We start from the raw sequence: 27,007 nt of genomic DNA, 5'->3' as shown, positions 1-27,007 counted from the left end.
AATAAAAGCATCTGGTTCTCCATTTCTAGATCTCCAGCAGAGAGAAATGTTGAGCGGTGTTTAATCACTGCATTAAGGGGTGAAACCAGAGCAAACCACGAAAAACCTTGTGTTAAATTAGTTTACATTTGATAAACTCATCACTATAATCACTGAACGTAATCCGCTAATTGTATCCGACTATTTACATAAGTCAGTGTTTTCTATCCAACATATTACATTTCTTTATATATATACACACACACACACACACACACACACACACAGATATATATATATCCACAGATATAGATAGAAGCGGTAGAAAGCGCTCAGTTTAGGTTCCTCCTATCCGCGCTGTGCTGTGGTCTTGCAGGTTGGACCCTCTGCATTAGGTGGAGGCCTTATTCAAACCCAGGAAGCTGCAACGGGAGACGTTATTTAGTGACGTCAGGCTGCAGCGGGAAGATGGAAATATCTCCACTACAAGGAAATGTTGGATGGATGATCTTTGCTCTGGAAAAGGACGGTCCAGTGGTTCCTTTGCTAAAAGAGCCAAGCAGAGAAACATTGAGGCTCCTTTGGAACAGCTGATCGTGGCATTTCACTCAGTTAGCAACCTTCTGATCGATAACGACCTGCTGACTGCTTTGCCTCCTCCTCTCATGACGGGAGTCAAAGGACGGCAGTGGGATCAGGAGCTTAACTACACAAAGTGTTCTCGTATATCATAAGGTTATTCTTCAGGGTGGTGCTGTGCAGTGGGGTCTCCATCTCTCCAAACAGACCCCCCCCATCCAGACTGCTGGTGGTCCCGCTCCCCATCTGCGTCATCAGCATCAACGAGCAGAAAGAGGACAATTTAACTGTTATTGCTTCATTTTGACGCCGTAAAAAATAGGTTTTTTTTACTTAGAAGGATTTTCTCTAGTAAATCACGTGACACACGCTTCTGCTGTAGAATGATGTATTTATTAGTAAATTGCATATTAAAAAGACTCGATTGGTTCAAAACATTTAAATCCTGAAGTATGACATCATTATACCACAGAAGTACCACAGAAGTACCACAGAAGTACTACGGTGCCACGGTGCTGCACCAGGCCGCCGCATTCTGGAACATGCGTAACCACGGAGACGGCGTAAGGGAGGGCCGCAGGGCCGGGGGGGCCCAGGGCCACTGCCAGCTAAGGGTGCAGCGCTCCGGGTGGGGCATCAGGGCCAGATGCCTCCCGTCCCCAGAGCAGAGCCCCGCTACCCCCCGTGGGGATCCGTTGGGGTTCTGGGGGTAGTCCTCGGTGGGCAGACCCTGGTCGTCAAGGTAACGAAGTGGGGCGAGACCACCAGAAACAATCCGGTCCTGAACCAGAGGGCTACGGAAGTGCATCAGACCTGTGGAGGAAAGAGGGGGGGGGTCGACATTACCAATACTAGTACTCAAGAACGCCTCCTAATGTACTTAGTGAGGTCACACTAAACATGGACTTAAAGGACACCTTCTCCATGTGCAACCCAGACCCCCAGGGCCGAGCCCTCCATGCCGCTGAGCCACAGGGACGGAGACTTCTGGATGCCGACGCTAACGAACCGGGACTCAAACCGGCCCGACTGGTTGTGAGTCAGCACCACGTCGGACTCTGGGGAACCAGAAGGCAGGTTAACATGTTCCTTTGTTCCACCGTGCGTGATGCGAGGGGAAAGTCTTCCTCTCACCCGCCCCGTCCTGGTCCTGGTCCTGGTCCCCCCCCACCCAGCCGAGCAGGGCCAGCAGCTGGCAGCCGTTACAAACTCCCAGACTCAGAGTGTCGCCTCGCTGGCGGAATCGATCAAACTCCGCCTTGGCCTTTGGGTTGTAGGCGATAGTAGCAGCCCAGCCTGCAGCAAAGGGGCGGGGTTAGAGGATGTGCCAGAGGGGGGGTGTATGTGTGTGGGGGGGGGGGTATTTGCCTTTAGCTGATCCCAGGACGTCTGCGTAACTGAATCCACCAACAAACACCACGGCTCTGAAGGACTCCAGCGTCGTGGAGCCGGAGCAAAGGTCCTGCATGTTCACGTCCCAAACCTGGGGGGTGGGGGGGGCAGTCATAGCGGCGCTTCGTCTTCAGCCCAAATGATGCAGTTCATATAGTCACCTCAAAGCCCCCCATGTAGAGGGACGCACACATCTCGCGGTCCCCGTTACTGCCCTCCTCCCTCACCACGGCAACCCGAGGCCCTGAAGCACAGAGGTCACATGATCATCAGCATCGACGCGCCCGTTTATCGCTCAGCGGTCTCGTCTTACTCAGGCTGATGCTGGGTGCTTCGCGGGGGTCAAAGGTCAGGTGGAAGTAGGGTTGCGTCCTCGTAGCGAGCCCCTCCTCCTCCTGTCTCACACAGATCTCGTTGGCCTGGAGGCGCTCCAGCTGGAAGCTGGTGTCCTCCCATGATGCTCGGAGGCTCGGCAGCGTTTCCCTCAGAACCTCGAGTCCGTCCACGCGAACTCTGACCTGCAACACCAGCGAGAGAAAAAAGGTGAGCCTGGACGAGAGGAGACCCAGAGACCCGCCCAAGAGGTTCTCCTCTCACCTCAGACTCCGGTCCAAAGCCGCGAGTCCTCCCCACACGGAGACACCGCACGCCGGCGTCTTCGTATCGCCGACACACCGTTTCTACGTGGAGCTCAGAAACCTCCAGGACCAGACCGAGCTCCTCGCTGAACAGCAGCTCCACCACTGGATCAGAGAGACAGACGGGATCCGAGAGACAGACGGGATCAGAGAGACAGACGGGATCAGAGAGACAGACGGGATCAGAGAGACAGACGGGATCAGAGAGACAGACGGGATCAGAGAGACAGAGAGACAGACGGGATCAGAGAGACAGACGGGATCAGAGAGACAGACGGGATCAGAGAGACAGGCGGGATCAGAGAGACAGACGGGATCAGAGAGACAGACGGGATCAGAGAGACAGACGGGATCAGAGAGACAGACGGGATCAGAGAGACAGACGGGATCAGAGACTCTTCACTGACCTCCAGCTCCGTCTGAGCAGAGTTCGACGTCCATCCCACGGTTTCCTGCGAACGCCATCTCTAGCAAACAGGAGATGAGGCCTCCATCGCTGACGTCATGTCCTGCAGTCAGCAAGCGATCTGAAGGAAGAAGACTCGAATCAACAGGAGGTCCAAGAGGTTCTGCTTCTACCCGCCAACCCCTCAGACGAGAAGGTTGGATTTGTTGTCTTTGTGGATCATCTTGTAAATAATAAATGAAAAAAGGCAGAATAGAAAGACACCAATGACCCGGACCCCAGCGGGCCTAGTGACCCTGAAACCAGTGACCTCCCGGGCTGGATCCCGGGAGACGAGCTCACCCTGAACCAGCTCCTGGGTCACGTTGAAGCAGGAGACCAGAACCTCAGGCCGGTCCATGTCGGGACAGCAGTCCCCAAGCTGGCTAAAGACCTGAGCCAGAGCCGAGCCCCCCAGACGATGGAGGCCCGGACTGATGGGAACCCAGAGCAGCACGCCTGCAGACAGACATCAGGAATAATGTGGATCAGCTCCATTAGAGTAAAGCTGTCCAGTTCTTGTCCTCTCAGTGAACATCTGTATCAGCAGCATCAGCGTGCAGTCACATATTTAAACTCTGGAATAATTAGTCCTGACCCGGTCCAGACTTCCCAAGGTCCTACAGGTGAGACGTACCTTTCCCGTCAGGATCCTCCAGGTCGGGGGTCACCGTGGCCGTGATGTCAGAACAGACAGCGTAGGCAGAGATCACCAGAGCACCTGAGACGGGACAGAGGGGTCAACTTAGTGTCACTAGGGGAGGGAAGCTCTTGGCACCTCACGATTCGATTCTAAACCGATAAAACGATTATCGATGCATCTCGATTTTCTAAATGTTCTCAAATCTGAGTTTGCTACTCAGAGGTTGCTAATCACTTCCTTCTTTATTTGATAATTAAAGAAAATCAACAGATGAATTACCTTCTCAAATTTTTTATAAGAGAAAAAAAATCTTTGTCACAAATATGATTTTCTATCAACATGCAAGAACCAACACAGCTTGCATTTCAACACAATATGGAAGTAGCCCAAGTAAACAAAATATTAAACAGATTCATTTTTCAAGTATTAAAGTGAATAATGAGTGACAGCACCTGGAGCTTTGACAGTCTCCTCCCCCACCCGGGCCGCCATGCTCAGAGAGTCCTTGCCTCCATCGATGGCCACGCCCAGCTGACCCATGACCTCACACATGGCCCCACAGGCGTCCCACAGAGAGGCCCCCTCCCCGGGCAGCTTGGCCGCCCACATCCAGTTACCACTGCACTTCACATCCTGGAACACAGGGACAGGGGGGGGGTCGACAGGGGGGGGTCATGTCCTGAATCTCACATGTGGGGAGATTAAAGGTTGGTGGTTTGAGTCCCGGCTGCCCCACGTCCCATGTCGAAGTGTCCCTGAGCAAGACACCTAACCCCTAATTGCTCCCCGGGCAAAATGTAAGAGCCATGTGTTTAAAGTGTAATGTAAGTCGCTTTGGATAAAAGCGTCTGCTAAATGACCTGTAATGTAATGTGATGCGATGTAATGACATGTAATGTGATGTAATGTTATGCGATGTAATGTGATGACCTGTAATGTGATGCGATGTAATGTGATGACCTGTAATGTAATGTGATGTAATGACCTGTAATGTGATGTGATGTAATGACCTGTAATGTGATGCGATGTGAAGCGATGTAATGTGATGACCTGTAATGTAATGTGATTTAATGACCTGTAATGTAATGTAATGTGATGACCTGTAATGTAATGTGATGTAATGACCTGTAATGTGATGTGATGTAATGACCTGTAATGTGATGCGATGTGAAGCGATGTTATGTGATGACCTGTAATGTAATGTAATGTGATGTAATGACCTGTAATGTAATGTAATGTGATGACCTGTAATGTAATGTGATGTAATGACCTGTAATGTGATGTGATGTAATGACCTGTAATGTGATGCGATGTGAAGCGATGTAATGTGATGACCTGTAATGTAATGTAATGTGATGTAATGACCTGTAATGTAATGTGATGTAATGACCTGTAATGTGATGTGATGTAATGACCTGTAATGTGATGCGATGTGAAGCGATGTAATGTGATGACCTGTAATGTAATGTAATGTGATGTAATGACCTGTAATGTAATGTAATGTGATGTGATGACCTGTAATGTGATGTGATGACCTGTAATGTGATGTGATGGGAATTCCTACATCATAACCGATGTGATCATATGTGACCTCTGACCTTGAGCGCGGTGACTTTGGCGAACACCAGGTTGGTGAGGGCCTCTCCCACAGCCATCCGGGCCCCCGCAGCGGGACTTAGGAGGCCTTTGATTGGCTGTTCACCGATGGCGGTCGCCGCCCCCTGCTGACCAAACGGAGACAGAGCGACCACGGCCACATCCGCCAGGGGGGTGTGGAGGGGGCCCACACACTGTTGCTGAGCAACAAGCCCCGTCACGGACCGGTCCACCTGGGGAGGGACAGGGGGGACATGCAGAGTCACACAGGAGGTACGTCTCCTTTCAGGACGCATTCTTGGACCGCATGTGTCAACTGCCCTATCCTACGCCGCCCAGCATATCCCATCATGCAGTGCGTTTTCAGGAGCAGGACTCAAGGAGGAGTTAGTGAGTAGAATACAAGTGTTGTATTATAATAATAATAATAATTTATAAAAGCTTTGTGACATTGGTACCGATGTTGTGTTCTATGTACACAACGTCATGCCTCAACTTACATCAACACAAATGGATCAAGTGAAGAAACTGAAACATGACAACGACACAAACAAGAAGAAACACACAAAGAAACTCAACTTGTTGTTTAGTACGATTCATTTAGTTTAGTGTGATTAATAATCGACAGGATGTCGCACAGCCTGAAGCCCTGTGATCCGAGCTGTACGCCACCAAGTGGGCACAGATGTGCTACGGCACACATCACGGGGTGGGGGGGGTCACCTTGTTGGTCAGGTAGCGCTTGGAAGCCACAGCAGGAAGACGCAGAACTCTGTCCAGAGCCTCTCTGACCTTCAGCCCCCCAGGAAGAGCCAGAGGCCGAAGGTTGGAGGTCATGCGTTCCATCTGAAACTCCTTCTGGGGCATCTTCCCCAGGACCCAGTCCAGCTGCAGGTCCACAGGGGGGCGTCCTCCCTCCGCCCCCCCCCTCCTCCACCAGCACAATCTGAGAAGAGATAATTCAAGATGAATAACAGGAAGAACAAGAACATGAGACGGTGTAAATATAAACGACCTGATGACCTTGAGTTTCAATCTCTTCTCTCCTCTTTTTCTGCTTCTGTCTCTGCTGCCAAAAGCTCTTTCTACCGATCCAGAATCCAATCTTCATTTTCTAAACCCAAAAAACTATTTTCAATCTTCTCCAACCTCCTCGAACCTCCCCCCTCCTCCCTTCTTCCAGGAGACTTTGTCAACTACTTTACCAAGAAAATAGCTGACATACGCTCCTCTTTCTCAAACCCACTGGCTTCACCTCTATCGCCTTCACTCTCCTTTCACCCACCTGTCTCATCAACAACGCTCTGTTATCTGGCTGTTTTCCCAATTCTCTAAAGGAGGCAAGAGTCAACCCTCTCCTGAAGAAACCCACCCTCAACCCTTCTGAAGAAAACAAATACAGACGGTCTCTCTTCTTCCCTTTTTGTCCAAAACTCTTGAACGTGTGATCTTTAACCAACTCTCCTCCTATCTCCACCATAACAACCTCCTGGACCCCCACCAGTCAGGCTTCAAGGCTCCACAGAGACTGCTCTCCTTGCTGTCTCAGAGCAACTCCACACTGCTAGAGCTCCTCTCTGTCCTCTGTCCTCGTCCTTCTGGACCTCTCTGCTGCGTTTGACACAGTCAACCAGCAGATCCTTGTCTCCTCCCTTTAGGAACTTGGTGTCTCAGGCTCTGCTCTCTCCCTTCTCTCGTTCTACCTCGACGGCCGCACCTACCGGGTAACCTGGAGAGGATCTGTGTCGGAACCTTGTCTTCTTACTACTGGAGTTCCTCAGGGTTCCGTCCTGGGTCCCCTCCTCTTCTCGCTCTACACCAACTCTCTCTGCGCTGTCATGCGCTTGCATGGCTTCTCCTACCACAGCTATGCTGATGACACCCAACTAATTCTCTCCGTCCCTCACTCGGATCTCTGCCTGTCTGACTGACATCTCTCAGTGGATCCGCCCACCATCTGAAAATCAACCCGGACAGACGGAACTACTTCTCTTTCTGGGGAAAGATTCTCCTTCACAGGACCTGACTTAACTTTGGCGACTCCGTGCTAACGGCCACTTTGACTGCAGGAACCTCGGTGTGACGTCGACAGCCGACTCTCTGACTCCCAACATCACTACAACACCATCCTGTAGATACTCGCTCTAGAACATCAGGAGAACACGTCCTCTTCTCACTCAGAAGGTACTGATTCAGGCTCTTGTCGTCTCCCTCCTGGACTACTGTAACTCTCTCCTGCAGGTCTCCTGCTACCACCATTCAGCCTCTGCAGCTCATCCAGAATGCAGCAGCTCCACTGGTCTTTAACCGTCCTAAGTTCTCCCTCACTCCTCCACTCCTCCGCTCTCTTCATCCAGATCTAAACATGGTGCTCAGGTACCATGCTGTGAATGGATGGGGTCAAGCTTCCATCCAGGACCTGGTCCAACCCGACACCCCGACCCGCACTCTCTGCTCTGCATGTGATAAACTGCTTGTTCCTCCTCACTGAGAGCAAAACACTCCACTAGATCTCCACTCTTTGCTGTCCTGCTCCTAAATGGTGGAAGGAGGTCTCTGAAGACATCAGGACCACAGAGAGCCTTCACATCTTCAGACTAAAGACACACCTCTTCAGACTCTACCTCCACTAACACACTAACTACCTGTAGCACTTACACTGGACTTATAATGGTTCTTATCTACAGCAAGTTGGACATCGGCTTGTTTGATGAAATTGCACTTTCTTGTTTCTTGTTCTTCTGAGTTTGTTTCCTTCTGGTTTAAATGTTCTTATTGTAAGTCGCTTTGGATAAAAGCGTCAGATAAATAACATGTGATGTGATGTAATAATACATTAAAGCTAAATACAGCACACGCCGTGACTCGCTCTCAACCAATCTGAGTGCTGGATTTCATCTGCCCGTATTAAAATATACCATATTGATCGGTACAGTGGAAACACACACACACACACACACACACACATATATATATTTCTCTCTCAGTGTGACATGTTTTGATCCGGCGGCGACCTGCCTTGCCGTCTCCGGTGATGTTTCCCACAAAGTCCACGGGACACTTCTCCCTCTTACACACCGTCTCCAGGAAGTCCCGATCGGCTGGGCGGAGCAGCAGGGCGTTGCTCTCCTGATACTCCGCCCCCCACAGCTCCAGCACACTGAGGGTGGGGTCTCCTTTCTGCACGGCAGACACAAGTAAAACAACCTTAAATCAAGCTACGGAACTCAATCTTCACATCTGCTGCGTCTAACGTTAATGATTGTAGCCCGTTGGCATAAATTCTGTGGTTAAAAGTTTTCATTCTTCTCTAGTTTAGATGAGACGAGATGAGATCTTTGTAGTGGAATGAAATCGTCGTCACCTTGAACCTGCTGCAGTAGATCCGGGCTCCTGCCGGCTCGCTGAGCTCCTTCAGCACGTTGCCTGGAGATGAGGAGATGTTAACCCGAGTCCACATGGATAACCTGCAGATGTTAACAGAGCAGCAGATGTTGGGTACCGTTGCCTCCGGCTCCCTGGTCGTGGATGCTGCAGATCGGGTTCCCGCCGCTTCTCTCCAGACACGCTCGGAGAGCTCGGTTCATCTTCTGCTCCATCTCGGGGTCTCCTCTCTGCACCGCCCCCAGGTCCCTGTCGCTGCTGTTGTCCCCCTGGACCTGCAACCAGGAGGCTTTAGAGAGCTCTATGCATGAGTGAATGAATGAGAGAATCACCGTGACGACGTACCTGCACAGACGAGGCTGCTCCCCCTCCCACACCGATCCTGTACACGGGACCTCCGATCTTCACCACCTCCATTCCTGGTGGACGAGGGACAGCGTGAGTCACTGACAACGCCTCGCCATATATATATTATATATATATATAACTGTACGTAATGCTATGCTAAGCTAGCTGCTACACTACTTCCATCTCAACATCTACCTGCAGAGGACCACCGCTGTGTCCCTAAAAGTGTGTGTGTTTACCAGTTTCTGCCTCCTGCTTCTTCACGTGAGTGTCCTCGATGGATCCAAGGCCCCCGCTGAACATGATGGGTTTGATCCATTCTCTACGTTCTCCGTCCGTCAGCCGCATGCCGAAGGAACGAGCGAACCCTGGAGGGGGGACGGGGGGCGGAACCAGTCAATGTGGGTCAATCGTCTGACTCGTATGTTAAAAACACCAACTAACACCTGCTGGTTTTATGACAAATAAAATAAACCAATAATACATTTTAGACACAAGGACACGCAGACGCAGGACTCCCTTGCGTGTCCCTTGAGTGTCTTTTCAAACCTCCTTCTGTGCATCGATCAATTTTTCTTTTCGTCAAAAGCCTCCTGCAGCAGCAGGCTGTGATCGGTCTCTGACTACGTCCTTTACGGAGTCTCACGTCTCCGTTTTCACAGCACAATACGGCCGTTATTAAAAGGAAGGACGCTTACGAGAGAACGGATCAGATTGAAGAGCTTTTAAATATGAGCGCTTGTACAAGCCGTCATTGGCGGACTATGAGGACGCCGGATGGCCTCTGATTCATGGAGGGAGATCTCCACAAACGAGGGAACAAAGTCGTGGAGGAAAATACGGGACGAGTGCGTCGATACGACGATGCTGAAACACACAAGCAGCTTCTCCAGTGTGCTGATTGGCTGCATTTATTCTGTATTTATTTATGAACTAAACACGATGCAGAACTCTTCAATACACAACATAAGGTGGCAGTTTGCCCCCCACCCACCCGACAGGACGGGTTCTCCAAACTTGTTCCCATAGTCCGAGGCTCCATCGCTGGCCTCCAGGGCCACTTGCAGCGGGGGGGCGAAGCTGGGGGGGTACTCCCACCCCTCCCCCTCTGCCTCCCAGGGGAGGACGTACCCTGCAGAGCACAACACATGATCAATAACCAGCGGCCTCATGATCGATCCTCGGGGTGCTGCCGCTCCTCACCTGGAACGTGCAGGTTCCCGAAGCAGTAGCCCGCCGTGCCGGCGATGACGTGGCCCCCCCGCCCGGCACTCTGCACGTCCCGGATACGGCCCCCCGTCCCCGTGGTGGCTCCGCTGAAGGGGGCGACGCCTTTGGGACAAACGGGTTCCATTACGTGATTATTGATCAGAGCATCAAACAACTCGATACGTTTAATCAATCAGCTGTCAATCGATTCAAACACTCAATCACACGTTTGTACGTCGCTTCACGTCTTTATTCATCAACATGGAACAGTGGATCCACTCGCGTTATGCAACGGGTTCATTTTATTGGAAAACAACGTTGCCAAACAGGGCGGTGCAGAATAAAATGATAAAGTGCACATTTCAGGTAAACAAGGACTAGAGTGACTATAGCCTCATGTTACTAACCCATAGCCTTATATTACTAGTCCCATAGCCTCATGTTACTAACCCATAGCCTCATGTTACTAACCCATAACTTTATATTACTAACCCATAACTTTATATTACTAACCGATAGCCTTATATTACTAGTCCCATAGCCTTATATTACTAACCCATAGCCTTATATTACTAACCCATAGCCTCATGTTACTAACCCATAGCCTCATGTTACTAACCCATAGCCTCATGTTACTAACCCATAACTTTATATTACTAACCCATAGCCTTATATTACTAACCCATAGCCTCATGTTACTAACCCATAGCCTCATGTTACTAACCCATAGCCTCATGTTACTAACCCATAACTTTATATTACTAACCCATAGCCTTATATTACTAACCCATAGCCTCATGTTACTAACCCATAGCCCCATGTTACTAACCCATAGCCTTATATTACTAGTCCCATAGCCTTATATTACTAACCCATAGCCTCATGTTACTAACCCATAACTTTATATTACTAACCCATAGCCTAATGTTACTAACCCATAGCCTCATGTTACTAACCCATAGCCTTCTATTACTAGTCCCATAGCCCCATGTTACTAACCCATAGCCTTATATTACTAGTCCCATAGCCTTATATTACTAACCCATAGCCTCATGTTACTAACCCATAACTTCATATTACTAACCCATAGCCTTATGTTACTAACCCATAGCCTCATGTTACTAACCCATAGCCTCATGTTACTAACCCATAGCCTCATGTTACTAACCCATAGCCTTCTATTACTAGTCCCATAGCCTCATGTTACTAACACATAGCCTCATGTTACTAACCCATAACTTTATATTACTAACCCATAGCCTTATGTTACTAACCCATAGCCTCATGTTACTAACCCATAACTTTATATTACTAACCCATAGCCTTATGTTACTAACCCATAGCCTCATGTTACTAACCCATAGCCTCATGTTACTAACCCATAGCCTTCTATTACTAGTCCCATAGCCTCATGTTACTAACCCATAGCCTCATGTTACTAACCCATAACTTTATATTACTAACCCATAGCCTTATATTACTAACCCATAGCCCCATGTTACTAACCCATAGCCTTATATTACTAGTCCCATAGCCTTATATTACTAACCCATAGCCTCATGTTACTAACCCATAGCCTTATGTTACTAACCCATAGCCTCATGTTACTAACCCATAGCCTCATGTTACTAACCCATAGCCTCATGTTACTAACCCATAGCCTTATATTACTAGTCCCATAGCCTCATGTTACTAACCCATAGCCTCATGTTACTAACCCATAGCCTTATATTACTAGTCCCATAGCCTCATGTTACTAACCCATAGCCTTCTATTACTAGTCCCATAGCCTCATGTTACTAACCCATAGCCTTCTATTACTAGTCCCATAGCCTCATGTTACTAACCCATAGCCTTCTATTACTAGTCCCATAGCCTCATGTTACTAACCCATAGCCTTATATTTTATTTTATTCCTCTTGCACTGTGTTGTCGTACAGTCTGTGGTCAAACTCCTTGTATCTCTGACACATTATGGCAATAAATGCTTTCTGACCCTGGATCCTGACCCTGATCCTGACCCTGACCAACAGTCTCTCTCAGTCTGCTCTCAGCGGTTTTATTTGGTTCTTCTGCACAACGAGAGGAACCCGTGCTGCTACGACGAGTCATTTCACGCTTTCTTTTTAACATTACAAACTTGAATCTCGTGATAATAAATTGACGTGGTTAGTTAATAACTGACAGCATTAGTTAAACTACACGTGGAAGTCTGAATATTACAGAAAGAGTCTTTTCCCACCTGTTGGGAAGTTGTGTGTCTCCGCGGTGAAGATGACGTGTCTCAGAGACGTCCTCGTCTCATAAGAGCTGGAACGGGACGGGTCCCTGGGGTAAAGACACTGAAGCTCCACCCCCCTAATGCCACTGGAGACACACACACACACACACAGAGACATCACACAGAGTCCACACACACACACAGACATCACACACACACACACACACACACAGAGACATCACACAGAGTCCACACACACACACACACACACACACACACACACACACACACACACACAGAGACATCACACAGAGTCCACACACACACACACACACACAGACATCACACACACACACACACACACTCACACACACACACACACAGACACACACACACACCTGCTGTTGTCACAGAACTTGATGACGTTGTTGTTGTTGCTTTGGTTCTGAGTTTTCATGATGAGGCTGAAGAGAGTTTCATCCTGATACAGACCGTCGATCTGCATCCGACCTCGAAAGAACCAGTGACGGCTGTGCTCACTGTCAACAACAACAACAGGGGTAAACAAAGCAACCTGAAAGAACCAGTGACGGTCAACAACAACAACAACGGGAGTAAACAAAGCCCCCCACCTGTTGGACTGAGCCAGGTCGAAACATTCCACACTAGTCGGGTTCCTTCCAATCCTCTGAAACATCGACGTGTAGAAATCCAGATCCCAGGAGTCAAAGGCAAGACCTGAACAACAACAAACAAACAAACAAAATGACACAACCAGCTTGCGTGTAATTTGTCATTTTCTATTGAATGATCAGATTTGGATCCTTTGTGAGGAAGAAGACAGTAAATCAGTTGTGATGGAACACAAGTTGGACTTTGTCTCATAATCAGATCACCAGCAGCACCACTTGTGTCATGTGACATGCCTGATGATGTCACATGACCTCCATCAGCTGACTGACCCGAGTCTCCGGCTCATCCAAAGATCCTCAATAGTTAATCACCCAGGTCCTCGTTGACCTCCTCCAGAGCAGCTCGACCTCTCTGCAGGACGTCCACCTCCAGCACCGGCTGTGGCTCCGTCGCCACGGCGAACGAGGTTATGGGACGTTCATAGATGCATTGAGTCATGTTGTCATGGAGACGACCAATCAGCGTCCTCACGTCTCCTTCCAGATGCTTCAGGGTCTGTCCCTTCATTGGCTGAGAGGAGAGACACATGAGGGGGGAGGTGGGGGGGGGGTCTGTGTGTGTGTGTGTGTGCGTGTGTACCTTGATCAGAACCCTGATTGACAGCTCTACTCTGGTGACTATATTGATCCCGATGCTCTGACAGATGGAGACTGTGTTTGTAGACCAGCTTGTTGAGAAATTCAACCTGAAGACCACAAATGAATCCGTATTACACACACACACACACACACCACACACACAGAGACATTTCACACACACACACACACACACCACACACACAGAGACATTTCACACACACACACACACACACACCACACACACAGAGACATCTCACACACACACACACACACACACACACAGAGACATTTCACACACACACACACACACCACACACACAGAGACATCTCACACACACACACATACACACACACACACACACACACACCACACACACAGAGACATCTCTCACACACACACACACACACACAGAGACATTTCACACACACACACACCACACACACAGAGACATCTCACACACACACACACCACACACACAGAGACATCTCACACACACACACACACACACACACACACACACACACACACACACACACACACACACACACCTCGGTCCAATCTCCACTAGCTTCTCCTCGGCTCCCTCCGTGAGCTTGGGTTTGAGTGACAGCGGCTCAGCCTGAAAAGGAGGGCGGAACAACCAGAGCAGAACCTCCGTCTGCTCGGTGCTGATTGGCTCTGCAGAGAGGAGAACATCCTGTCTCAGTGACTACCCACAGTTCATAGCGACGCTAGCCGAGTAAACCGGTTATCTGAAAACTAAAAACATTGAAATAAGAAGTGAATGAGGAAATGACTCCACTTCTCTCTTGATTTATTCCCTCAGTAAACGTTGTAAACATGAGTTTATGGTCTCAGTCTCTAGTCTTCTTCAACACAACATGATGTTCATTTAGTGACTGATGGTCCATGAAGAGGGGCAGGGCTACGTGTTGAAGGTCAGCTGCTCCTCTTCAGAAACATTACAAACTGCATAGCATTCTGATCTGATCCATTGGGATTATATTTATAAAGATGTGATTTTACTCTGACACTCAATTATGTATAACATGCTTTTATTTTCATATGAAAACGGAACAAAACCGTGACAGTAAAATACTTTAATAGTCAAGAACTGTATGAAATTCATTAGTGAGAGCAGCTGATGTGATGACATCATCAAGTCTGCGGTTCCAACCTCCGTACCCTTGAGCAAGTCCTTGTGATGGAGCATCATCATCATCATCATCATCATCATCGCTCACCTGTCAGCTCCACATTGTAGCACAGCTCCGTGGTGATGGACAGGTGTGGGTGGAGCTTCGCGGCTCTCTGCATTCGCTGGTTTACCGCTTCATCACTGTAGAACCGGACTACAGCCATGACTGATGGGGGGGGGGGGGGTAAATACAGTTAAACACAGAGTCATCGATCTTATCATTCTGGATCAATACAGGTGATTGATGAACTGATCTTCATCCGTTGATTGGTCCAGGAGACTAATCAATCACGTTTTACTGTGATCGCCTCTCTGATTGATGATAATGTCCAATATTTAAATCTCATTTGTATTTAAAACAAACAACAAACAACAAGTAAACAACTATTTCACGTAATCTTTCATCCATTCAGATTGTAATGTCACCACTGCATCCCGTGTGCGTGTTGCGGGTCACATGAGGCTCAGGAGCTCTGAGTTAATGGGTTATTGTGTTATTGAGTTAGTTCACCACATGGGAGGAAACCACTCAAAGTCTAAAGCCCTGATCCACACCACATGTTTTACTTAATAATACACAGCCAAATACTACCTGTTACTGTAGTTATTGATTCTTTAAATTACACAAGCTGATCATAATCATTTGAGTGTATTAGTAACTTCCTATAATTGTATAAATTAATGGAAGTGTGCCCGATGGTTATGTAGCCGGTGGTTTAGTGCGCGTGCACTTCAGGTTAATAATAAGTTCCGTTTCCGCGCCAAACGGTGGCAGCACCTTTATTTTCCCTTCAAAGACCCTAACCCGCTCCTTCCGTCTCCTCCTTCACAATAAAAGCCGCTCTCTAGTGCAGTAATAGCTTACAGTTACATAAATGTACATGTGTGCATTGCAGTAAACGATGCTTAAGTATCTCTCGTGTTATGCTTCGTTAAATGTTCGCATTAAGTGTACCTGGTTAAGTTAATTCCACATTTGAAGCATATGGGGGGTTTATGATAAACAGATAATAATAATATAATAATATTAATAATCTCAATGCGGCGCAATATGTTGCCATCAGCCAGAGAACAGGTTCCCCTCCGTCCTCACTACCTTCTGCTGCTCGTTTAAGCTACGAGTCTAACCGCTAGCTCCGTTAGCATGAAGCTAGTTAGCTTGACTCACGTGAGGCAGTTTGGTAGTCTGGCTTCGGGATGAAGACGCGGAGAGTCCTGTTGCGGTCCTGGAGAAGCTTCTCCTTACTGGGCTCACTGGTTGCACTGGCGGGCTCTGCAGACGGAAAGGAGGAGCCCTGCAGCCACGTGGGAGCCGTTCCGCGGTGTGCGCATGCGCAGCCGATATACCGCAGTGATTGGTTGAGTTCACAACTAAAGAAAACCAATAACGGCTCCGACCAGTAAGTAAGTAATTCATTACTTCATATAATAGTGAATTAGAAGCAGTAAAGGGTCTGTTTCTACCCGTCACAAGTGATGAGTTACTGGAGAGTCAGGAGCGGCAGTCTTAGATATATTTAATAAATTAAAGCCAAGGTACAAAAAACAAAACAATGTACCCCCCCCCCTTAAGCTGTGACTAACTGAACGAGGCTGATTCCTGCCTCTGGTCTTTGCTCTGAATCAGGTCCATGTCTGTGGTAGGCTGCTCCCCCCCAACACAAAACACATACATGCTACATGTCTGCAGGCACCTCGATAAGACAGAAGGATCCGACTGAGAGGAAGCTCCTCCTTCTGGTTCCAAAGCTGAGAGCCGATTGGACGATCTGACCGATCAACAGATCAATGATTATCAGTCTGAATGAAGAGGAGGAAGTGATGATGTGTACTGTAGGTCCAATATAAGTGCACTGAACAAGTGGAAACAAGATACATCTGTGCACGAGCACGTGCGCTCTCTCTAACACACACACACACACGTTCAGCCATAACTGTTAATATGCACAACTTGATTAATATTTCTGCACGATTACAGTTGCTAAGCCGTCCTTCGGAATACTCAGTCCTCTTATCAGCTTGCTTTTAGTGCCCCCCCAGTCCTGCTTTACCTCTGGAACCATGCGTCACAGGAGACTCGGGCATGACTGTGTGTACATGAGGTCCACACGAGTCATCTTCACTTCTTTTTATACTCAAAACCCCCAAAAAAGGCAAAAAAGGACCAATTCACAAAACATTTCATGACAATTTGGCAAACGCGGAGATCAGCAGGTTTAGGAGTAAAGTAAAGTGTTGCTAATGTTCTCCCCTCCTTCAGCAGCAGGACTCAGCCATCTACACGTATACATTTATAGAATTCATTTGATCAGTTAATGTCAAGTAGCTACGTACGATACCACATTTCATATTGATGCTAATCACCAGGAAACAACCTAGAGGACCACAGGAAGATCTAGAAGGAGACAGAAGCTCGTCCAATCAAATCAGAGGACAAGGAGGGGCTCCTCCTCTTGTCCTCATCATTACAATCATTCCACGATGTCTTGTGAGCACTGGGTTGTTGTTGTTGTTGTTGTGGCATCCAGCTGGCGGCGCTGAGGGCAGAGGTCGCGGTTGGGCAACAGTTCAATGGTGGAGGTTCAGTATTCGGCGGCGTACTCCGTCCCGTGGAGACCTCTGCACAGCAGCGTGAACTCCTTCACTATGTCCTTCACCCTCCTTTTGTTCACTCGCTCTCTGCTGGAAAGAAGGGTCAAAGGTCACACACAGACAACCAGAGCAGGGACGTGTGCCGTGAGCGGTGAACGGACCGGAGTATCTGGTGAGAGAAGTTGTCTTTCTGCTCAGCGGTGACCCGCGAGGACGGGAAGCCGGGAGGCTGCAGGGCTTCTTTGAGCCACATGGCGAGCAGAGAGAAGCAGTGCTTGTTCAGGGAGAAGAGCACCTCAGCAAACTGGTCCATCAGGCTGCGAGAGGCCCCGCCCCCAACGCCCTGAGAACACAACACGCCTTTATGCAGCTTGCTGGACACACACACAACGAGGTGAGGCAAATCTTCCTGTCATTCTTTGCTTTTGATGTGATCAGAATAAAGAACAGTGATGCATCGATGGGGAAGGGGTCAAAGGTCAGAGAAGGTGCCATGTGTATGGCTAGATTTGCTTCTTTTCTTTTAACGGTGGAACATGTCATCATCTCTGGAGCTTCTGTAACAAACACCACCCTGATGGAGGAGCCCTGAGTGACATGCAGCACTGAGCCTCACCTCCAGCAAGGCTTGCATCAGCAGTTTACCGTCCTCCTGCACCACCCGGGCCAGAGGAGGAACATCTGAGCAGTGGGGCAGCAGCTCGGTCTGAGGCAGAGACACAAGGGGGGTCAAGACAAAGGACGCCTCACGTACACACTCATGCATGGTGTGTGTGTGTGTGTGCACGCTTACAAAGAACAAGCACGTTGACTTGACTGTCGGAGCTTCAGGAAATTTGAGTGACAGAACTCCTAGAAGGGGGAGGAGTCAGAAACATGAATACAAAAACGGTCAAAAAAAACAACAGTGTGTGCGTGTGCGCGTGTGCTTACCACAGTGGAACACTGCTTTCACGTCCAGCCCTTCAGACAGGAACAGGTCGGGCTTGCGTTTGAGGGCCTGGGGGGGCAGATAGAGGCATTAGCCCCGTTAGCTCTGCCCCTCACGGAGCCACACAGCTAGCTGCGCTAACACTGTGGAGCCTCTAAGAGGCGCTCAGCCTGGTAGCCGCCTGACAACAGATCTGCCTACCAGGCTTTAGAACGGGCTCCATAAAACAGGGATGCAAACACACAACTGCACCTACAACACACTAATTGTCCAAAAAACAGTCAACTAAAAGGCAGTGATGGTTTTACTCTCATCAAATTGATTTGGAAACAACTAGTTTTTGGTTCACTGGATTGAATATGCAACAGAATAATCATCTTGTAATAATGAACTCATTCAGGATGGAGGAGAGAAGGAGAGAGATGAAGGTCAGATCTATCCAAAGATAGAAAACTAAAAGAAGAAGAATGAAGACAAAAATATAAAAACAGAGGAGTCATCAGCCAGTTTGTCCGGACTGATGAATATTAGTTTAATATTAATTCATTTTTGCTTTGATTGACTCTGGGCTGGAATGACTTGAGAGGACGAGCTCAGAGATCAACCAGTCACCTGAGGCCACGCCCCCGCTAACCACGACGGCATTGGCCACGCCCCCTTCCCATTGTTAAGTAGGTCGTTATAAAAGGTGAAAAGCTGCTAACGTGGCCTGAATAAGGGAAAATATTGATTTTGAAATATTAGTCAAATATGAACTCATTTTTTCTTTGATTATCGCTGTTGTGGAATGACTTGAAAGGATGAGCTGACATGAACTGGTCACGTGGGACCGTGCGCCCGCTAACCACAAAACCATGGTGGCATTCACCAGGACAATGCTAACCACGCCGCCTTCACCTTTGTCATTAAGCTAACGAGCCCTGAAAAATGAAAATAATGGTGAACCAGAGGCTCATTGGCGGCGCTAGCCACGCAGCCGATGCTATCGCTAAGTAATTCGTTATGAAAGGTTAAACAACTTGTCTAAAAGCCGCTAACGTGCCCTGAAAAAGGGGGAATACGCAGCTAGCCACGCCCCCGATAGCCACGCCCCCACTAGCCACGCCTTTTATGAAGTGAGAGTGATGCTCTGTCTGCGAGGTGACTCGTCTCTTCTCAAACGTCCCCCCACGTTGCATTCCACATCCTCGCCGCTACGAGGGCGATTTCAGGGCCGTGTCAAAGAACAGAGAGGAAGAGGAGGAGGAGGAAGAGAGGACAGGGAGGAATCACAAAAAGAGAGAGAGAAACCCAAAGTGAATGAAATAAGAAACCAAAAACACACCTGAGCTTGGAGTTGCATAAATGAATCAACAATATCAGGATGATCCCTGGGTCCTAAAATATAATAAAGATGAAACTTAAGAAATCATAAGAGAATAAGAATAATATACAAACAGCAACTGAATAGATTCAACAGTCATGTGGAAATAAAAGCAAACTCAAAAATATTTCATTGAAATAATTCACACGTGAGTAAGGAACGAAGGGGAGTCGGGGGGGGTAGGGGGGGGGGGCATATGAAGCTTTGGCTGAGTCTTGGTAGAACAGACCGACCAAAAACAGAAAATAGGCATAAGACAAAGACATGGGTCTGCTGGGGGGGGGGGGGGGGGGGGGGGACATAAAGAGAGTAACGAGAGAGAAAAAGAACAAACCTAAAGAAAGAAAAGTGGGTTTGGAGTGGAGGGGGGGGGGGGGGGGGGGGCACCCAACCTGGATAATACCCTCCTCTGTTACTGTGTGTATGTGTGTGTGTGGGGGGGTTGAAGACCTCTCTGGCTGCCGTCATCACACCAAGTGCCAAGAGCTGAACCCACCCAGTCACACTTAAGGTGCTGCTGGACTGAACATTCGGTTGTAATGAGGCGTCAGCTGCCCCCCCCACACACACACTTACCCCCCCAGAGCCCAGAGACCACTGCGGGGGGTCAGAGGGCGGCAGTGGTCTCTGAGCTTAGACCTGACCAGTGAAGCAGGCCAGAAGAAGAGGAAAGAAGGGACAACACAAAGAGGGGGGGGGGGGGCATCCAAAATGACATCTCATTCATCTCATACTGGGTCAAAGCTCGACCCTAAACCCTGGAGCAGTAAACACAAATAAATAGATTAAAAACAAGAAATACACAAACAATCGGATGATAAACACAGAAACAGAAGTTTGAAGCAAACTGAGATATCGACCAATGATCAACAGTCTGTAAGTGATCAACTGATCACTGGAGATGTTGATAGTCGGCTGCATTGATGATTGATGAGAGCAGTCCAGTGACAGAGTGTGTGTACACACACACACACACACTAAGTACGCGTGCACCTCAATGAATTAGAACATCACAGAAAAGTGAATTTATGTCAGTAATTCAATGCAAAACGGGGTGTTGGTGATTGTGGCTCACAGATAATGAAACCCCCCCATTCGGCTACGAGGGAACTTTCAGTAGCTGTAAGCCACCATCACCTTTTAATAGAGAAACGCTTTGAATAGATCACCCTGGGTGTAGTGAAAGTATAGAATAGGATTTTCACTTTTTACAATTCTGATATTCTAATTCATCTATATAGACATATTTATAAATATACACCGTAGCACTCAAAAGTTTGGACACACCGTTTATTTTCTACATTGTAGAATAATATTGGAGACGTGACATCTCTGAAGGAACATATGGAGTTATGCTTTAAACAAAGCAGAATGTCTTTTATATGTTAAACCTTCTGCTTTGACCCTCTTCCCCACTATTATTTATTCATATTATATTACATTTGTAGCTGTAGGATTTTTCTGAGTCTCCAAAAACGTTCCAATTCACTTTGCCCAAGTAAGTATTTGCTAATAAAGACCATAGTAATAGTAAATGCCAGAATTCAATTAATGCTTCATATGTAAAAAGAAATGCAAAGGTTCATCTCTAGAATATATCAGTGGACTTGTATTACGCCACTTCTCTGGTTTTCGATCCTGTGAAATGAAATATGATGGTTTGAACACATACAACATTATTCACCATCGCCCCCCACTGGACCTCCTACCTTGCTGGAAGATGGACAGCGTTACCGAGGTAACCAGCTCAAACAGAGCTTTGATGGGAGGGAAGTGATCCGTCTGACTGGCAAAGATATGAACCATCTGAAACATCAGAAGCCCACTGAGGTCACATAAGAGTGAGCAGGTCCTTGAGGTGTCATAAGGGATATGTAACCAATGTTATGACGTATCCATCCATGCATCGTCCATCTATTATCCAGCCATGCATCGTCCATCTATTATCCAGCCATGCATCGTCCATCTATTATCCATCCATGCACCGTCCATCTATTATCCAGCCATGCATCATCCATCTATTATCCAGCCATGCACCGTCCATCTATTATCCAGCCATGCACCGTCCATCTATTATCCATCCATGCATCATCCATCTATTATCCAGCCATGCATCATCCATCAATTATGCATCCATCCATTGTCTCATCCCTCCATGCATCATCCATCTATTATGCATCCATCAGTGTCTCATCCCTCCATAAATCATCCACCCCGCAATGCATCATCCATCTATTATCCATCCATGTATCATCCATCCATCCATCAGTGCACCATCCATCTTTCCAGCCACCCATCCATGTGTCTTTGACGTTAATTCCTGTGTAGATACAGCCTGTGTGACGTTATGTGTAATGTGCTAAACACATGTATATGCCTCCATGCACTAAAGACGGGAGTACCTGTCGCGTGAGGTCCAGTGCTGGCGCCTGGGGGATGGTACTGTACATCTGTCCCAGCATCTCGCTGAGCTGAGACACCATGGGAGCAAAGTCGTGTAGCAGAGTCTTCACTGACTTCTCAAAGATGGCACACACAGCCTGCAGGGAGCACATGAGCTCATGTTAGGAACTCAAGCAGAAAAGCGCGCAGTATAATATGTGTATATAGTTTGTGTTTTTATTAGATGGTATATTAAAGGTATGTATTATGAATTATAATATGGGTAGATGAAATGCTGTTTACATGAGTAGATTACTGCAATGCGATACACAACGTTTGATGGTTAATACTATTCTGTGCTGAAAGGCAGCGATTTACTTAACATTTATCCTTTCACTGGTGTTATAAAAGCAATAAGGTACGAGAGGCAGTTCAAGGGTGTTGTTGCCCGACGTGCAGCGTTGTAACTGAATTTGCTTCGGTTAGTTATTGAATCCTCTGGATTTTTAACCTCGAGCCATCTGATTCTTTTGTGGCTGGAGAAGTAGTGAAAAGGTTGTTTTGGAGAGAAAGACCCCACACAACTCACCTCCACCACCTGAGAGTCGTTGAGCCACTTGCTGAGGACGGTCTGAATGAGAGCGAACACTTGCTGCAGCACCACCACCACCTGGAGAACACGGAGCATTAGCAGTCACACGTGGGAACTATCACACCTAAGGATGTGAGGGGAGGAGCTTGTATGAAGCATGGAATCCCTTCATGCTGTGTTCGATTGTATGACGGACATTAAAACATGGATGCACCTAAACTTCTTCAAACTAAATGAAAACAAAACAGAGATCGTGCTGTTTGGTCGCCCTGACTTGGTCCAGGTCCTTGCCAGGTCCCTTGGCCCACTAGCACCTTACACAGGCTCCCAGGCCAGAAACCTTGGTGTGATTATTGATGGGGCCTTTAAATTGGACCAGCAGGTCCGCTCTGTGGTTGAGGCTAGCTTCTTCCAGCTTCGGCTTCTAGCCAAAGTCCAACCCGATCTAAACAGGGCTGATCTTGAAGAAGTCATGCATGCTTTTATATCTTCGCGTTTGGACTATTGCAAGTTCCTGTATGTCGGTATCGGCCGATCAGAACTCAACCGTCTGCAGCAGCCCGTCTCCTGACGGGACAAAGAAGCATGGGCACATAACGCCAGTGCTTTCCTCTCCACTGGCGTCCCGTTAGGTCCAGAATAGATTTTAAGAATATTTTATGTGTTTTTCAGTCTCTGCAAGGACTGGTCCCAGAATATTTATCCAGCCTCATTAATGTGCATCAACCCTCCAGAGCCCTGAGGTCAGCTGACCAGCTGGTTCTGGACGTTCCTCGGTCGTTCCTTAAAACAAAAGGAGATGAAGCCTTCGCAGTAGCGGCTCCCACACTGTGGAACGCTTTGGCGTTTTCTGTGCGGTCTGCGACGAGCTTTTCCACTTTTAAAACTCTCCTTAAGACCCACTTGGTCACGTTGGCCTTTGGCTGAGTTAAGTCACCTGCATTGGATCTTTTATTTGTTTGCCTTTTACTGTTTTTGCTCGTATTGTTTATTGCTGCTGATTATTTTATCCTGGCCATTGGCCTTTAAAAGTGCTACATAAATAATGTCAAAGTCAAAGACATTGCTGCACACTGCATGGTCAGTATCTATCATCCATGGATGTGTGCAGGGGTACTGACTGGGTTGGGTCCAGGTGGAGGCAGGGCTGCTTTCACGGGTGGCGCCGAGCTGTCTGCTGACTCGTCGTCCTGTTTGCTGATGTCAAGCGTCGTAAAGAGGTTGGACAGCAAACCCAGGATGTGGATGATCGCTAACTTATTGGAGGGATTCGGCTGAAACACGAAAGAAAGAGCAGAACAAACTGATTATTTCTTTGGGGAATTTGACCCTATTGTCCCCACGAGAGGTCCCTGATGGTCCTGATCTACTAGTCTGATGTAATGTAAAGTTCTCCCCACGAGAGGTCCCTGCTGGTCCTGATCTACTAGTCTGATGTAATGTAAAGTTCTCCCCACGAGAGGTCCCTGCTGGTCCTGATCTACTAGTCTGATGTAATGTAAAGTTCTCCCCACGAGAGGTCCCTGCTGGTCCTGATCTACTAGTCTGATGTAATGTAAAGTTCTCCCCACGAGAGGTCCCTGCTGGTCCTGATCTACTAGTCTGATGTAATGTAAAGTTCTCCCCACGAGAGGTCCCTGCTGGTCCTGATCTACTAGTCTGATGTAATGTAAAGTTCTCCCCACGAGAGGTCCCTGCTGGTCCTGATCTACTAGTCTGATGTAATGTAAAGTTCTCCCCACGAGAGGTCCCTGCTGGTCCTGATCTACTAGTCTGATGTAATACATCACAAACATCAGGGAGGAAGTGGAGACACAGAGCGAGAACCTGACATCTCTGATAACTACACATCTCACATCTAGTAAACATCTGCTCCACATTTCTACCACCTAGCCTCTGGAACCTGGAGCCCATTAGATATGTCACTACAACAGGGAAGAACAATGTTGTTTGCAAATGAAACAGCATGACTGGCTGCTGTAGTGTGTGTGTGTGTGTGTGTGTGTGTGTGTGTGTGTGTGTGTGTGTGTGTGTGTGTGTGTGTGTGTGTGTGTGTGCGCTCACGCACAAGCTGCTTTTTATGTGACTCACTCGCCCGTTGTTACAGGGTCAAAACCAATCTGGTCCCGTGGAGAAATGTTCCACTGCAGTGACAGAAACAAGGCCTGTTCCTATTGGCCAGAGTCCAACTCTGCCTGTGTGCGTGTGCGTGTGCGCGCGTGTGTGCGCGTGCACGCACCGTCTCGTCCGCTAGCTTCTCCAGCTGCTGGATGTATGGGGTGATGAGGGAGTGGAGATTTCTCAGGATGTCCTCCACGGGGAGAGCAGAGAGCAGGAAGCCGAGCGCCTGCATCAGCCACATGCACTGACTCGTCTGCAGAGAAAGGTTCAGCCAATCAGAGCTCATTACAGACTCACCAGGAGGACAGTTGGAGACTCCCGAGTGAAGCTTTTTAGTAAGTAAATATTTTTCATCACACAATTATTTCGAGGCCAGAGCTGAAATCATGTTACACAATTCTCTCAGTGAGCTTCTCATCCAAATGTCCCAAGTTCCTGCAGGATGAAGTGAAAGTGAGAGAACACACACTGACCTTGTGGATCTGCTTTATGAGAACCTCCTGGAGAGAAAAGAAGAAGAGGTCTATTACTTTTATTATTACTTTGAAACCAAAATGATACCAGCAATATCAAATAGAGAAACACAATCTCTGCAGAGCACAAAGAAGTACCAGGAATATAAATGTGTGCTAACCCCTTCTGACCATAATGTCTTTATGTTTATTTTAACCATGTAAAACCAAGTATTTTGAAAAAGCGCTACATAAATAAAATGTATTATTATTATTATAGAGTTAGAGTTCATATATTTTGCACTTGAAGGAAAGCGAGTAAAAAAATATTGTTTTCTTTCTGTTTATAATATAAGGCATGCAGCTCTCGTACCTGAGACACAGCCACGATGTTGGTGGCGTAGGGCGGGAGGTCGTATTTACACTCCCTGCATATCTTCTTGAGGGTGGAGACAGAAGACACCGACAGGTCCGGGTTCCCGAGCGCCTGCAGCACCAGAGGAAGGACGCTGCTGAGCATCACCGGGTGGTCGGCCAGCCACTCGGCCAGAGCGCCTGTGGGGAGAGAAGCAGGTCAGACGCCGGGGCTCCACCCCGGTCACCAGGGCATCCGGTGGTGGGACCTCACCTATGGTGAACATCACCGTGTCGGCCAGCTGCACGTTGTTGATGCTGATCCTGGGGATGAGTCCGATGAGGCCCGGAATGACGTCGGAGTAGTTGACGTCGATGGTCTCTGCGATGGACTGGAAGCCGTAGAGAAGTGCTTCGATGTGCTGGAGGAGGAACATCGAACATAAACACATCATAAGACCAAATCCACTCCATGATGTAGAAGAGACGGTTCGTACTCATCATTCAGCTGGTGTTAAATCGATATCTCACCTTAATATAGGTTCCTGTTCTCTTCAATATAATTCAAGTTTTATTAGTGAGGTTTTTTATAACTAATTGAATTGAGTTGAAAACGAAAGTGATCATGTAAAATAGAAAAGGGCACTCAGGGTCTCACCCACCTGCCATGACGTGGGCTGCTCCGTGTTGGTCAGCAGCCTCCCCAGCTTCTCGTAGAGGTTACTCAGCAGCTCTGCTCCCAGCATCTCGTACACATACATCAGCGTGTCGGAGATGTCCACCCTGCAGGACACGCAGGCACGTGTTGGAGGGACGCTGGTCTAATGACAGAGTCACGCTATGAAGCACTGAAACATGACCAAAGCGCAGACCTGTAGATCCTGAACTGCTCCTTCTCATCCGAGGACCAGGACTCGTACTCCTGGTCCGAGGGGAACTGGGCTTTATGGAGCAGAACATCCACCAGCTGGAAGTAAACAGGCCTGTAAACCTGCAGATACACCGCCTGCTTATCCGACTCAAAGGACATGATCTCATCCTGAGGACAAAGTGAGGAGAGGAAGGACACGAGGGTTTGATAAAGAACATTGAATGTGCTTCACAATGAGCAGACAACAGGAGGTTATAAACTAGAAGGGCAGAAGGGCACATTGAACCAATAAGAATCCACAGAAAACCTTCGGCCACAGCGTTCACAGGAAATGGGCAAAAAATGTGTTCTGACAATTCAAAATGGTGGAACATCTAGCTGGGCGCATTTGCACACCATGATTGACTGTTTTGTAGAGCGTGTCCAAGAGCACATGTGTGCCAAA

General features: G+C 48.0%; 2 protein-coding genes across 12 annotated transcripts in view; both read right to left on the bottom strand.

The window, feature by feature from the left end:
* Positions 1-932: 932 nt before the first annotated feature.
* pfas (phosphoribosylformylglycinamidine synthase) lies at positions 933-16,251 on the bottom strand. Its single transcript, XM_078107861.1, is given in 30 exon segments — positions 933-1,371; positions 1,476-1,616; positions 1,693-1,854; positions 1,927-2,041; positions 2,112-2,194; positions 2,264-2,468; positions 2,548-2,693; positions 2,996-3,115; positions 3,337-3,492; positions 3,671-3,754; positions 4,129-4,309; positions 5,275-5,505; positions 5,996-6,203; positions 7,892-7,901; positions 8,287-8,452; positions 8,637-8,698; positions 8,775-8,931; positions 9,002-9,075; positions 9,244-9,372; positions 9,999-10,136; positions 10,208-10,336; positions 12,456-12,580; positions 12,833-12,973; positions 13,067-13,172; positions 13,439-13,637; positions 13,707-13,812; positions 14,255-14,384; positions 14,951-15,070; positions 16,073-16,199; positions 16,201-16,251. Coding segments are annotated over 30 exon segments (4,101 nt in total). The 5' UTR covers positions 16,237-16,251; the 3' UTR covers positions 933-1,057.
* Positions 16,252-16,404: 153 nt separating this feature from the next.
* Positions 16,405-27,007, bottom strand: part of LOC120823684 (importin-13-like) — a 19,487-nt gene continuing 8,884 nt past the window's right edge. For 6 of the 11 annotated variants that reach the window (XM_078107824.1, XM_040183881.2, XM_078107826.1 and 3 more), the window contains exons 8-23: positions 26,564-26,730; positions 26,354-26,474; positions 25,966-26,113; positions 25,711-25,892; positions 25,359-25,385; positions 25,004-25,138; positions 23,886-24,038; positions 22,762-22,842; positions 22,193-22,330; positions 21,500-21,596; positions 19,752-19,804; positions 18,430-18,496; positions 18,290-18,348; positions 18,113-18,202; positions 17,658-17,839; positions 16,405-17,583 (exon numbers count right to left, since the gene is read on the bottom strand). In XM_078107824.1, the coding sequence (XP_077963950.1) occupies positions 17,487-17,583; positions 17,658-17,839; positions 18,113-18,202; positions 18,290-18,348; positions 18,430-18,496; positions 19,752-19,804; positions 21,500-21,596; positions 22,193-22,330; positions 22,762-22,842; positions 23,886-24,038; positions 25,004-25,138; positions 25,359-25,385; positions 25,711-25,892; positions 25,966-26,113; positions 26,354-26,474; positions 26,564-26,730 (1,797 nt within the window). In that variant the 3' untranslated portion in view covers positions 16,405-17,486. Of the gene's footprint in view, positions 17,587-17,657; positions 17,840-18,112; positions 18,203-18,289; positions 18,349-18,429; positions 18,497-19,751; positions 19,805-21,499; positions 21,597-22,192; positions 22,331-22,761; positions 22,843-23,885; positions 24,039-25,003; positions 25,139-25,358; positions 25,386-25,710; positions 25,893-25,965; positions 26,114-26,353; positions 26,475-26,563; positions 26,731-27,007 lie in introns of all 11 variants that reach the window. The other 5 variants (XM_078107820.1, XM_078107818.1, XM_078107822.1 and 2 more) reach the window with 1 other exon arrangement.

This window comes from Gasterosteus aculeatus, chromosome 8, assembly GCF_964276395.1.
Source record: "Gasterosteus aculeatus chromosome 8, fGasAcu3.hap1.1, whole genome shotgun sequence".
NCBI classification, from domain to species: domain Eukaryota; kingdom Metazoa; phylum Chordata; class Actinopteri; order Perciformes; family Gasterosteidae; genus Gasterosteus; species Gasterosteus aculeatus.
The sequence above is the reverse complement of the archived record's forward strand: the minus strand, read 5'-3'. Positions and strand labels throughout refer to the sequence as shown.